This window comes from Crocodylus porosus, unplaced genomic scaffold (assembly GCF_001723895.1).
Source record: "Crocodylus porosus isolate Cpor-Errol unplaced genomic scaffold, CroPor_comp1, whole genome shotgun sequence".
Lineage (NCBI taxonomy): Eukaryota > Metazoa > Chordata > Crocodylia > Crocodylidae > Crocodylus > Crocodylus porosus.
The window spans coordinates 13,402,028-13,416,102 of record NW_017728950.1 but is presented as its reverse complement, the minus strand read 5'-3'; the positions used below and the strand labels follow the sequence as shown (position 1 = coordinate 13,416,102).

General features: G+C 40.2%; 1 protein-coding gene across 5 annotated transcripts in view; it reads right to left on the bottom strand.

Moving 5' to 3' along the window:
• ZNF608 (zinc finger protein 608) overlaps positions 1-14,069 on the bottom strand; it is a 104,095-nt gene extending 90,026 nt beyond the window's left edge. For 3 of the 5 annotated variants that reach the window (XM_019554979.1, XM_019554982.1, XM_019554981.1), the window contains exons 1-2: positions 11,795-13,649; positions 9,791-10,851 (exon numbers count right to left, since the gene is read on the bottom strand). In XM_019554979.1, the coding sequence (XP_019410524.1) occupies positions 9,791-10,681 (891 nt within the window). In that variant the 5' untranslated portion in view covers positions 10,682-10,851; positions 11,795-13,649. Of the gene's footprint in view, positions 1-9,790; positions 10,852-11,794; positions 13,651-13,996 lie in introns of those variants that run through there. The other 2 variants (XM_019554980.1, XM_019554983.1) reach the window with 2 other exon arrangements.
• Positions 14,070-14,075: the final 6 nt, after the last annotated feature.

Below are 14,075 nucleotides of genomic sequence, written 5' to 3'. Positions count from 1 at the left end.
GAAGCACAAGAAAGAACCAGTTTCTGAGGACAAACTACAAACATATACTTTTTATATTCCACTGCCACATGATAAAAACCAGAATCAAGCTGACTGGTAGAAAGTTGACTGGCAACCATAGACCAAGCTATTATTTCAAACTATCATGGGAAGGCAATAAAATTGCTACCAGGTCTCCTCAAGTTACCCTTCAATAAAAAAGAAGCCATCAGGGAAATAAGAGGAAAAGAAAACACATCAAAACCTATAAAGTTCCTTTAAGTAAAATTATACTTCAGTGGCACAATGCCATCTGCTTCCTGGTTAACATGATAAGACACTTCCACAGTCTGAATATCAGCTTTTAAAAACTACCAAGCAAAATAGAAAATGTAATCAATATATTTTCATTTAGACTTTGAACTGTAAAAGCTGCATTCACATGGCATTACTGAAATATGCTTAAATGTCCCTGTGGGCAAATTTTTCTAACACTGCTAGTTGACAATGAAGATTCCCAAGAGGCAAAATGCACACTGCTCAAGCTGGGATAGGCCTGGTGAATAATAGTCAGGCTCAACTGACATAAAAATGAGAAAAAAGACAAACTAGATTCAGTAATAATTCAAATCTTTTCAGTAATTATTTTTTTCCTCCAACTCAACTAGCCACAGCTAAGCACTATTTATCAAAATTATTTTTTATTTTCAATTTACTAAGAAAAAGAACTTCAAGTATAAGTAGACATTAGCATTGTTTTGAATAGTCTTTGAAGACGCACTGCAGATAAAAAGACTGGAAATGTGACATGTTTTTTTCAGGTTTAGTAACATTGCTTACATAAAGAAAAAGGGATGCTTATATGATTAAATTTTTCACACTGCAATTTTCTTTTTAATCCACAATGTGGACTCAGGATTTTAGCAGTTATAAGGCCTCAGACAACGTGGGGGGCACTATGGATGAAGCTCAAAATTCTTATCTAAACAGAAGTCCATCATAATTCAACACGTGTCCCTAATTTAAGTGATCTACTTCCAAAGCTAGTTTTAAGCAAACTTCAACAGCAATATAATACATGTGTATGTATATCCAGATATGTATACAAACACACATTCCTACACCCTTGAATTTTCTAGCTTGCTTTCCCTCTCAAAAAAATGAAAGCAACTTGATTATCACTGAAGCTACCCTCAAAACTTTTACATTCTTTCATTGAAATGTAAGAATTTGTTCCAATTGCCAATACTGTTTGGTCTGAATTAAAGAGAATCTGCAACAGACAGTGATTAGTAATGCCTCAGCTATGGTACTGCTCAGGCTTCAGTATTTACCCAAATGACAAATCATTTGGTGTGTTTTTGGTTGTAGCTGTGTTGGTCTACACACATAGGCCTATGGCCTTAGACCAACATGGCTACAACCAAAAACACAGTAATGTGGAAGGTATCAAATTTTGCCATTTGAAATGGAAACTTCACAACATGAAGAAATACTCAATTGGTCTAATAAAAGATATTATATCTACTCAAAGAACCATGCCAATTCATTTGGTTGCACTCACCTGCTGATCTTTTTATGGGTTTGACTGAAGAATACATGTGATCTAAAGAAAGGTTTTTAATTCTAAACCAGCTTCAAAAGGGTGCATCTACAAGTGTAATTAGCGTGACATGATAAACTTTGACACAATTCACACTGGAGCCAGCTACTCCTGGGCAGTGTCTGCACATGTGCCTAGGACCACAGCAGTTGGAGCAGGTGATCAACCTTGGGCTCCAGGTGGTGGCACTGGGCAGCAGAGGGGCTGACTGGGGCACAAGGGTGCTGCAAATAAGGGGGACTAAACAGCAGGCAGCTCCTGCAGCCCCTGACACCATCTACACATGTGCTGCAACATGTGTAAATTACTCCACCACAGTATAGTACTGTCCCCAATGGTACAGTACTATATGGTGGAGTTAACTAATTTACTGCAGCCTAATATCAGCATATATGTAGATGGTGACACTTTACTGTGGAGCTAATTAGCAGTAAAGTACATGTGTAGACACACCCAAAAAGACTTAAGTTCATGTGGTGTGAATACACAAATAAAACATGAATTAACTACACTATTTCAAGTGTAGTTTTCAAAAAAGGGATGAAAAAGAAGTATGCATTAATGAATTCTAACCAGTTGTTTATATTGTGTATCTATATAATTGCCTGTGAGTAATAAAGAGGGAATAATCATGAGTTTGCAATCCTTACTTACAAAGAGACATTATGCACAGATTGGGGGGGGAGTTAACCACTGTTTCTAAATTATAATTATTAGTAAAAGCCTTATATTGTAAATATAACAATCACCTCAGATTTTGCAATATATGGATTCAGATCTTCAGCTGGTATAAGTGAATTAATAAAGCTACTGCTTACTGACACCGAGGATGTAGCCTGCTATTTCTATTTTAAGAAATAATGCACAATTAAGAATCTGGATAATCACATCAACCTTTCATGAAGATATATAATGACATGCTGAAGATTCTGGCTATCATAACTGTATATTATGACATTATATAAGTATAGTGGAAAACATGCGTTGTGCTTAATGGATTAAGCACAGAATTACCCACCACACCATCTGATAAGTCTCTACAAGCTGTGATTTAACAGAAATTATCCTTGCTAAAGAGCAAGAGAGACCCTGAATTTACTAAAACATAAATTCAACTGGCTACCATGGAACAGATAGGAAAGATTGAACTTTGCGTGTATTTGAAGCTGTGTGAGACTGTGAAACTGTAACGTAGATAAAATCAGTTATCTATACCAGGAGTCAGGAACCTTATGGCCTCTGGATCCAACCCATGAAGCCACTTGATTTGGCCCATGGAAGTGGGGCTTCAGCAGCATGCTGGCTGCAGGCACCTATAATCAGCCTATGTAACTGTGGAATGGGTCTAGTCAGTATGTCTATGGAGTGTGTCTACAGAGGCATACCTTCACCACTGCACTTTATGTTGTTCAAATGAACTGTACATCCAGAAGTGAACCTCCGTCGAATGAACGGGAGAATAGGGATTATATCTGATAAATCCTTTTATAGAGCAAGCTCAGTAACAGTACAGGGACCATTAATACACTGCATGCAAACTAAGTTAAAACATTATGGCTTGAGCTGTAAAGGATATACATGCATGGTAGATCTCACAACTGTTTATACAGTAGGCATCTCCCTTGGGACAGTCAAGGTCTAATGCAGTGGTTCTCAACCTTTTTAGACTCAAGGAACTCTCAGAAAGATGCCAGTTCCCAGATTTCACTTGTTTGGGAGTTTTTTTGCCTACAGAAATGTAACAGACCAATTCATCTGTTACAAAGAACTCAGAAAGACCACAATTGACTAGAAGGGCATCCTTGAAAGGACTGGAAGGCATGGCAGTCTGGCTGTGAATCATGGGTCTAATGTTGTATGTGGCCCCAGTCTCCTAACTACTTCTTCCCTGAAAATTTTCAGTCTTGATTTCATGGATTTTATTTCCTACAAACTATTCATACATGTAGTCCCTACCCATGCAGGTAGCCCACAACCAATGCCTAGTAGCTCACAACTGAATTGAATTCTTTGACTAACTACATAGCAATTGAAGTAACTATAGTATATGTAGCTGCTCCAAGACCTGACAACTTGCAGCAAGACCATTTTTTGGCTTGCAGAGCCTGAACCAAGTTATAAGTGTACAGGAAATGTGTTAAGACTCATACAGCCCATTGCACTCTTCGGTATGGAACACAGCTGTTTTCTCACTGGAAGTGCTAAGCAAAAGGACTTCTCTTAGGGATAACGCAGAAGCAGACCTGAGTAAGTATCCCTGCCTCCCATCAGACCCATAGTTTTGTAAGGAGGACTCTTATGTTCCCTCACTCTCTTTCGCTAGTAACGTGCAGGCCCTTCCTTACACAACAAAGCATACCTTCTCCCAAGGGTAAAAGTGTACTTCTTGAACAAAGCTTGAGCTAAATCCCGCTCCTACTGAAATCAATGGGATTATTTGCACGAACAATACAAGAAGCATTTGGCTTTGTATCCACTTTTACAAATGCAAATCACAAGAATAACACAGCCTAAATGCAGGGGAATATCATGCTTAACGTCCAAAAGACATGTTCAATTAATGGAAAGCAGACCAGAGATTCTCACGTAAATGTCAATCTCACCCATCCTAGGGCTGACACATTTTTAAAACCCAGATCACACATTTCTTAACAAAACCCACAGTAGTTGTCCCATGCAAAGAACCTAGGCGTTTCAGATTTATGATTTAAGTCCTTGTTGATAAAATAGCTTTCCAATTATCATGGCCCTCATAGGAAACGCAGGAATGCATTATGTGTTAATGATCACAACCAGGGGTCCATGCTTTACTCTTTTGTCAGAACTATAGCAGATCCTCCCCGCAGCTTCACCATTAACATGTCTGTTTCCTGTCAGCCCACTCAGAGATAATGTCATTTATCTCAGGGCGGCACAAGACCAGTCATTAGCTTCAATAAAAGACCTCAAACAAAGGCCGGATGATGTTGTTTTATCCAGGGCTCATAATCTGCAGCCAAGAATCTTGTTGCCTAACAGTTCAGAACTTAAAGTTATCTTTAAAACAATAATTTTCCAACTATCAACATTCCTAGGCCACTTCTTTGAACAGCAGAAAAAGTCTCTGCATGGAAATTTTTAGTCAATGGTTTTATCATGTACAATTAGATAACTGATAAGAGCTTACTAAAGTTATGCTTTGAGAGTCTTTTCCCCTCTTGCCTCTGGGGGAAAATTTGACAGAATAATTCAGATCTTAGCTAAATAGTAAGATCTTTGAAGAACTGACCCTCATTGTGTTTGCCTCCAGGAGCTGATTCACTATTATAAATTCCTCAATGACTGAGCTTCTGGAAATGTCTTTAAATAAAAGTGGAACTGGTTAAATATATGTATGAACATGTGTTTTCACAGTCTTGCTCATATTATTGCAATTCAGAAAGTTTCTATAAAGTGCCAGGTGAACTTTTTAAATAATAAAAAAGCAAGAGTCAAAATATGAGCAAGCTATTTGATTCCTATTTTATGTTGAAAACTAGGAACAGATGGTACTTTCTATGTTACTTCAATCTGGTTATTGAACACCTCTGTGGTTACGGGACATTTTTGCTTAGTGCTTTTAACATACATTTCATTTATTGGACTATAAAATGCTCCTTTGGCAAAATAAGTCTTTATATAACTCTAATTAAAACAATCTTGCAGCAAAGCAGTTTAACATGAAGAACATGCTTAACCCCATGACATCTGGACAATCAATCCTTCCCTTTTTACTGGGTATTTATGAAGTTATTAAAATTGTAAAATTACTGATGGCCTAAGTGAAATATATTTTTCAGTAGTTTAGAATAACCTTATCGCCTTCAGTATTTTGTTTTATAAATGTTGTAGATTAACTTCTATTGTGCCCCTGCAACTTTTGCCTTGCACAGGAGTTCAATAGAAGATCTGGTCAAAGGTATTCTTAGAGGTCAGTAGGTTCATGCAGAAAGCTTTCCCCAGCCAAAGGGCAACACCTCTTCACCCAGCTCAAAAAAGCAGTGTCACACTACTAGACAGCGCTACAGAACATTAAGAACCTTGAGCTGTGCTTATTGTTAGACACCCATAGTTATCAATGTTTTTAACAGCTAAATCCCTTATGTAGCTTTCAAAACAGTTTGCTGTCAAACAACAATAGACTTTGTCCTTTAATTACAGCAAGTGACCTTTTTGCCCTTTTATTTCACAGTGAATAAACTACACCCAAGAAGCAGAGTTTTGCAGGGGACAAAATACGTGAAAAGCATATCTCCATAAACTCATTAATCAAAACACGTTCTTAAATGATTTTACACCCACTGGTAAACTGTGCACAGAATTCCCTAATGAAGTTAAAAAAAATGATACAAGGAGAGAAGAATAAAATTAATGATACCAGTCACATGTGGGTTAATTTACCGAAGACAACTTTGTGATGTGAAATGCAGTCTTAATGAAAAGCAATAAAATAATACAGGAAAGGTATATTCCACCCTGGAAGACTACCAGCCTGATTCATTTTAAGGATGCAAAGCAACCAGATTTTACAGCCATATCTGTAGCCTTATACTTTCTGTACTTCTATTGTTTTTCTCCCTTACACAGAAGGTTTCATATCCCATGTTTTATGGTAAAACGGTTCCCCTTTCACCCCTGAACTCCCCCAAGCCCAGCCTTCCATTCTGAACAACATCTTCTATATAATATTACTGGCAGAAATCTGAACCTCTCTCAATGTAAATGCAGTTAAAATAATTATAAAGTCAAAATTAACAAACGAAGAGTTCATGCCGGCAAATATTTACTGAGTAACTGCTTCCAAAAAGGAAAAGAAAAGAAGAAGAAAAGGGAAGTGGAAATAGGGAATAAAGAAAGGGAACAGGTTTTAACACCAAAGATTGTCCAAGTGGTTAGTTTACCTGTCAGAGCTATTTATTCAGACATGTCACTGGAGGCTTAACCACACAATGGGCTGCTCAAATATAGCTCAAACATCTTAGAATTATAGCATACTTTGACTTTATCCACATATTAGGGGAGTGGCGACTTTTACAACATACTTGCGGTTTCTGCATAAAAGAGCCAGCAGAACACAGTCATTGATTTAATTAGGCTTCATGAGATCCAATTTATCATGTTTTACATGCCTTTCTGCAGCAAGGAAACAGAATAAATAGACCAAAAATAGACATTCAAGCATGCTGTGAAAATTAAACAGTGACTGCAACTCTTGGGAATCTGCTCCAAACTCTGTAAACAAAAGTCATCAAATGTCCCAAACTACCACATACACAAAGAAAGTCAGGTTTTAAATTTTAGACTTTAACCAACTTACACCTGATAAGGCCAAAGTCAAATTTATAAGACAACTCATTTGTGAGCACTAAGAGAGTTAGCAAGTAAACACCCAAGCTGTAAAATTATATATTAATTTACAGTCAGAAAGTGTTTTTTGCAAAACATATCTCAGTACTCATGTGCGCACAGCCCAATTCGGAAAACTGATTTAATCTTAAATCCCTGCAAACAGTCTCTTATTAGCAAATCCTTTTTAAAAAAACTGAAGTTTCTTTGATAGCATAGCCTGGATTTAAAGTTACGAGTTCTTCCATTTTCAAATGCCAAGTGTGCAGCTCTCTTTAAATAAACTGCTCTGGGGAGGGAAACGCTAAAGGAAACATTAAGCCAAAACACCAATGTGATAGACAATGGGAAGCACTGCTGGACTCATAACGTGCTAAGTAAGCCTATATTAAAGTCACAGTGTGCCAATACTAGTTTCTGGAAATGCAAGCGCCAAGACTTCTATAAAGACAACAGCTAAAAAAATATAGTGTCCTTGGCTCCAAACTACTCAAAACATGTTTGTTCTTAATTATGCATTATCCTATTTACATTACACTGATTTAAGATTACTTGCATGTATGTGAACGCATTCTTCATACAATTTCCTATGTGACTAGTGAGTGAAAAGGACACAAAAACTAGAGAAACCACACCACTCTAATCTCTGTTGCCATGACAGCAGCCTTTGAGATACTGAAATGTTCAGATTGCCAGCTAAACAAAATTGTTGAATGTGAACATTTGGCTGAAAGATTAAAAGGCTAAGGGGGTTGCAAAAGGCCAGTACCTCCCACATTCCAGGCAGCCACTGAATCCAATCAAATGGCTCTGACTCTTTAACCACAACCATTGTGAAGACTGGATTAGGGCAATTTATCTAGATAGTTAAAGCAGATTAGAGGACTGCAATTTGAAGACTACTGGCAACAAAAGTAAATGCCTACTGTACTAAGTTAATAAAAAGACCATGGGATTTCAGAACACCTTTCAGAGTGAACAGAAGAACTTTAATATATCACAGTGTAAACTTACACCTATTAAAGTAGCCTAGTTCTTCCCATGTGTTTAGGGAAGCTTATTCAAATTCACCTGTAGTCTACAGGCTGTAGACATACTCATTTTAAAAGGTGAAAAATACACAAACTCTTAAATTAATATTTGCCCCTCTCATGACTTTTGCACCCATCCTGTACGTGTTGGTAACCCAAGAGTTTATTGAAGTGTCATATAATCAATAAATAAAAAAACCCAGCTCATAATGTGTTATTCCCAGGAACTTCAAGCCTATGGAGTCATGCAAACAACAGTACACTTCACGCTAGCCAGAAAGTTTTCCTGTAACTTAGAATTCAGCCAGAGGAGTTGTAAATGAAGCTCATTTAAGAACAATTCTGGACAACCAGGTCACAAACTAACAACCTTAAGTGGTATGAGTTTGTTTTGTTTTCCTTTTCAGTGGTAGGTTGTCTCTGTTTAGGACAACCTGTAGAATTCATTTGACTCTTAATTAAGGCCAACAATAGTCTCCTAGATCCCAGAGAAGAAACCTTCTGCCCTCGGGACAGAAGTATTGCTGCTGACACCAGAACCTGCCTGAATGAGCAGTAACAATAGCCAAGAGAAACCAGCTCTCCCCCCACCATTCCTTAACAATACCAGGCCATTTATTCTTACAGAAGGCATCCTTCATACATTAATAGAAAGAAAGAACACACACACCACTTGATTTCTCTCCTACATTTCATCCACTTAACAAGCAAGTTCACTTCCAAAAACCCACAGGCCTCAAATGAAAAAGACTGACAGACAGGAGACAAATTAGTTCTCCACATTTTGAGAGAAAAATATTTGGTATGTATTTCACACATGTATAGTGCACTCCTCTTTCCCCCCCACCCAGACCCCCTAGAAAATTAGGAGCATGGCAGGTCTTCTAACTCAGTCCTCCTCATCCATTCTCCACCCCAGTTTTTTAGGGACTTCTGGCTGTTGTGCACACACAGGAGCCCCCAGTACAGTAAACACCCCTGTGCTAGAGGAGTGGAAGCCAAGTTTCTGCTGATGCATCTCTCCTCCATCCCACAATCAAGGAAGAGTGGGAGAGAAGTGATGTGAATTTCCTCTGTGCTTTGGGAACACAAGCCTCCCCTTCTAACACAGCGGTAAAACAGAAAACTCCCAGACCTAGCTAGATCTGAAGCTTCCCCCTCCCCACACACAACAGACATACACACACCCCCCTAGCTAAGCTGACGCTCCCACCAACACACACATGCAAATCCCAGACCTAGCTAAGCCTGAAGCTTCCTCAGCATGCCCCTACCCAAGTTTGAAGCTCCCTGCAACACACACACCTCAGACCCATCTAAATCTGAAGCTCTCCCCAAAATAACACACCCCAGACCCACACACACACCTCAGAGCCATCTAAATCTGAAGCTCCCCCAACACCCCCTCTGACCTATCTAAATCTGAAGCCCTCCCCAAAACGCCCCCCACCCCAGACCCACCTAAGTCTGAAGCTCCCCCAACACATACACACCCGCTCCAGTCTGCCAGCATGTGCTGGAAGGCAACGTTAAGCTGTGAACAGGACCACTTGGAACATCTCCTTTGCTCCTTTAAAATAGAAGAGGGGACCAGACACAACACAGCACAGACAAGTTTTGCCACATTTGGGGATGGGGAGAGAAATTGAAGATACAGGGGAACCCCCCTTCCTCTAGAGACCCAGCACAAATACATGGCAGAAGTGACACTGAGAGCTGGGCATACAGCTGGGGGATGCTTCTAATAGACACAGGGAGACACAGAGAAGTGGGGGTGGGTGAATGGGGGGGGGGGAAGAAGAGCTTGTCCTACCTTTTCTGTTTTCAATTTCTTGATTCGCCTGTGGCTCTCCTCCTCCTCCTCTTCCTTCTTTACCAAAATAGAGTTTCCCATTAACCCTGAATCCGGGGAGCTTTTGCTCACCTCCCCCACCGTGGAGGAGGCGCAGTGGAAGGGGCTGCTGCTCCCACCACCGCCTCCCTTGGCCCCGAAGCCATAGAGATGCCCGGGGGGAGCTTGGCTGCTGCCCCCCCCCACGCCGTTGGGGTGGCCCTGCTGCAGGTCATGCTGCTTGTCCTTCCTGGATTTCCCCGCATCCTTATCCCGCTTGGAGCCTCTGCTGCCCTGGTTTTTACCTGGTTTCTCCTCTTTGTTTTTCCCGCAAGAGGCAATAGTGTTGTTGTTGCTGGTGGTGTTATTATTGCCGTTTGGGTTGCTGCTCACACTTTGACCCAGTGCTGAATTCATGCCAGTTGCCTCTCCAGGGCGCCCTTGGACTTCCTGCCTCTTGCCAGCACTGCTGATCTCAGGAATCCCATACAAGGCAGCAGAAGGCAGAGATTTATTAGCATCCTTAGAAGTTTTACTCCTTTTCACTTTTGATTTGCTAGTCTCTTTGTGAGAGGCATTCCCCTGGGGAGCAGGGGGCTGAACAGAAGCAAATTTTAGGCCCTCGGCTAAGGCTGAGGGAGCATTAGCCCCACTGGAAGCCAGCCCCCCACAATCCTTGGAGCTGGCGTTGCTGCTGCTGCTGGTGGTGGTAGTGGAATTATTCATCTCAAATTTCTGTCTGTCCTTCTCCAGATCCGCGTCCAAATCGATGATTAAATTCCCAACCCCGATTTCCCAATCATCGCCACTGTCATAAGTATCAACCGCGTTTGGATCCACACCTTTTCCTGCAGTGGAAGTGTTCACTGACATCCTGAAGATGAGATCTCTAGAATAAAAATCCGATGAACTTTCCTTTGGAGATGAGGGGACATTCGTTTATCTCCGTTGGGCTTTTTTTTTGTTTTTTGTTTGATTATTATTTACTTCTTCTGGTCTTCCTACCCCAGGTTTATACCCTGCAGTCCAGGTCCACCTTTTTCCTGTGAGGAGGGGAAAAGTCGAATATTTCTTGTCTGGGTGTTACCAGAATATAATACGATTAATACAGGGGGGGAGGGAGGGGGCAAAGTAGGGGGAGCGAGATCATTCAATATTTCCAGGGTATTTATTTTTTTTAAGTTTGTTAAACCGGAGGCTGTGATGCTTCTATATGGAGCATCTTGCAATTTAGTTGTATCCCAACATCCACGATTAGTCTTAAAAAGTCAGATCCAAAGAAAGAAAAGGTTGGGGGGTACATACTTTAAATACATGATTTAAATCCACAAAGCTCAGGAAATACAGAATTAGTGCTGGAGCACATGTGAAATATACCGCCCCCCCCACCTCCTGGACCACCACCTAGGCACAAAAGAGAGAAAAGGACACAGCTTCACCCTTCACTGCAATTCCATGGATTTGTGGCTTTAAAACCAGCCTCTTGAAGTTTGGTGACTTTTCTTTTACCCCAGTTTTACTTAACCTACTTTTTCATGAGGAAGACCTTTTTTTTTTTTCCCATCGAAACAATGCGACTTCCCTTTAAAAAACAACAAAACACAACACAACAATCTAGGCTGAAAAAAAGTACATTGAGTAGAAAATATTTAACTCCACAAGGTTAAAAAAAAAAAAGAGAGAGGTCTTCTTTTAAAAATAAATGCTCAGTCTAACACTTCTAAAAAAGCAGTACGAATGTACTCTTAGGTCACACAATTGCTCAGTCTGTTAAATATAGTATTACTGACTGTACAGGAAACTGATTAAGACATACACTTTAAGTGATCTGCACCAAGGTGGCCTCAGTGACCGCAAATGAGTGTGTGTTTGACAAAGCTTAGTTAAAACGATTTTTTAAAGGGATCTATCCTTTTTTTTCCTTTTTCTTTTTTTTTTTACAGTTGACTGTCGAAATAGTTATACACATAGATACATATCGCTTACCTTTAATCCTTTATCATTTTTTAATTAAGCCAGCAAATCAAAATGCTGTCCCCACTCGACTCAGCAACCATTCTGTGCCTCATTTTACTTAAAGAGTAAGTGATCAAGCAGCAGAAACCAAATAACATCTCGTTCAACACATCTCCCCCTACTTTGGCACACGGAGTCCTTTTTTTGTTGTTGCTGTTTGTTTGTTGTGTTTTTTGGTTTTGCTTTTTTCCCCCTCCTTTCTTTAAAAAAAAACAAAAAAAAAAAACCACACAAAAATTGCTGTTCCTCAACAACTTTACAGGCTGGAAGAGAGATATTTCACATTCAGAACAGAAGCATCAAGCACCAGGCTCGTGTTCCTGAGCAAGCACCGATGTAAAAGAGCAAAGAGGAATCGTTCAAATGGGTTGGGTTTTTTTTTTCCCCCCAACTTCACATGCCGCCTTCAGCTCCAGGCTTCAGAGCCATCCTGATCAGTAAGTAATGATCCCAGGGAACAAACCTACAGGCGTCCGGTGGTTGCAAGACAGAATGTGCTAACATCGGGATAAATTAGTGAAAGGGAGGAAGGAAAAAAAGAAGAAAGAAAGGACTGAAAATCTGGGCTGGATTCCGCCTGTTAGTCGGGAAGTGGCAGTTTTTTCGCCCGTCCTGACAGATCTGATTTCTTGAACTAAGTTGAGGGAGAAAGAAAAGGGAAGAGAGGGAGGAGGGGAAAGGGAAAAAAAAAAAAAAGCAAAGCTAGGAGCAGGGTGAGGAAGAGGAGGGGGGTGGAAATCAGTGATCTGATAAAACCGGTTATCAAAACATTTGGTGGGAGCGGAGGAAGGCGAGCGTGCTTTCTAATGAGGTAAATCTCCCAAGGATATGATTTGCTTCCTTTTTTCTTCTTTTAAGTAAATGTTAAAAAAAAAAAAAAGGGAGGGAGGGGGTGGATAAGAGTGTCCCAAACTGCTGTTCAGGAAAAAAAAAAAAATCCTGGAGCTCAGGCTAATCAGTCATGTGGTGAGTAATTAGAGTCCAAAGAGATAAAATACACGACCCTTTTTTCAGGACAGCTTTTTTTTTTTTTTTTTTGTAGCTCCTTATTGTTTCAGCAAACGTTGCATCTTTTTTTGATTATTTATTTATTCCCTCCCTCCTTTTTTTTTTTTGCCTTGAAGTCAGATGGTCTCGGAGCTTAGCTTAGTATTTTTAATTAGCTGGCGTTTGGAAGCTAAAAGCTGTAATGAATTGTTGATGGATTGGAAAGCAGAGAGTTGGTTTGCTAGAAATGGGAGGGAGGGGGATGGGCGAGCCAGCAACAACCAACCACCTAAAAGGAGCGATTTTGTTACAGTTCAAGCCTTTCACATCACGTGAGGATCAAGGGCTCAATTGGTTGTCTTGAGAACAAAAATGGGTGACAAGCGTATCAAGAAAATACTGATCTGGTCTTTAAAAAAAAAAAAAAACTTAAGGTCTATTTCTCTTCTCCCCCCCTCCCCCTTTTTCTCCTGCTGGCACGGCTACAAGTTATGAATGTGAAACATTTCTCTCGGCTCTTTCTGAAGTTGGGAAGGACTGAAATGTGCTGAACGCAATGGCAAAGCGTATGTTTCAGAGAAACACCTTATAAACCTTTCCTCGAGTTATCTGCAATTTGTCGTGGATCGGATTGGGAGGGGGGTTACTTTACAGGCTTCAATGTCTTCTTAAATAAACCTTGGAAATGAGAAACTCAAGTTGTTGGGGGGTTTTGGGGGGGAGATCCCTCCACTATTAATAAATGGGGATCGCTATCCCCTCGTTCAGCCTTGCATTAGCATGTGAGAGCAGACAATCAACCTCCAGCTCTGCTAACATTTTTTTTTTAAATGATCTTCTTAATAAGGTACTTTTCTTTTTATACAGACTGGTCTGGAATTGTGTCTCATTTCTTTCCCCCCCCCTTTCGGCTAATTTAAAACCCACCCAAAGGTGATATGTTTTAACCCCCCTCTTCCCCGCCCCCCGTGCACCGTCAAGTATGATTTGTGTGGCCCCAGTGCTTTCTAATATCCTTCAGTCTGCTCGTGGGATTTTTTTTGTTTGTTGGTTTGTCATTTTTTTTTTACCCAAATCACTACTTAGTTAATGCACGAAAAAAAAAAAGACTCGTAACACTTCCCCATTGCATGAAAAAATAAATCCCCTCTAAGTGCTATAGACACACCACGCAACCGTACTTACGATCTGTATTGGATCGAGTTGACCTTTTCCTCCTAACTGCACTGAGTGTGTTTTTGTTGCAGCCGCTTATTTTTGGGGG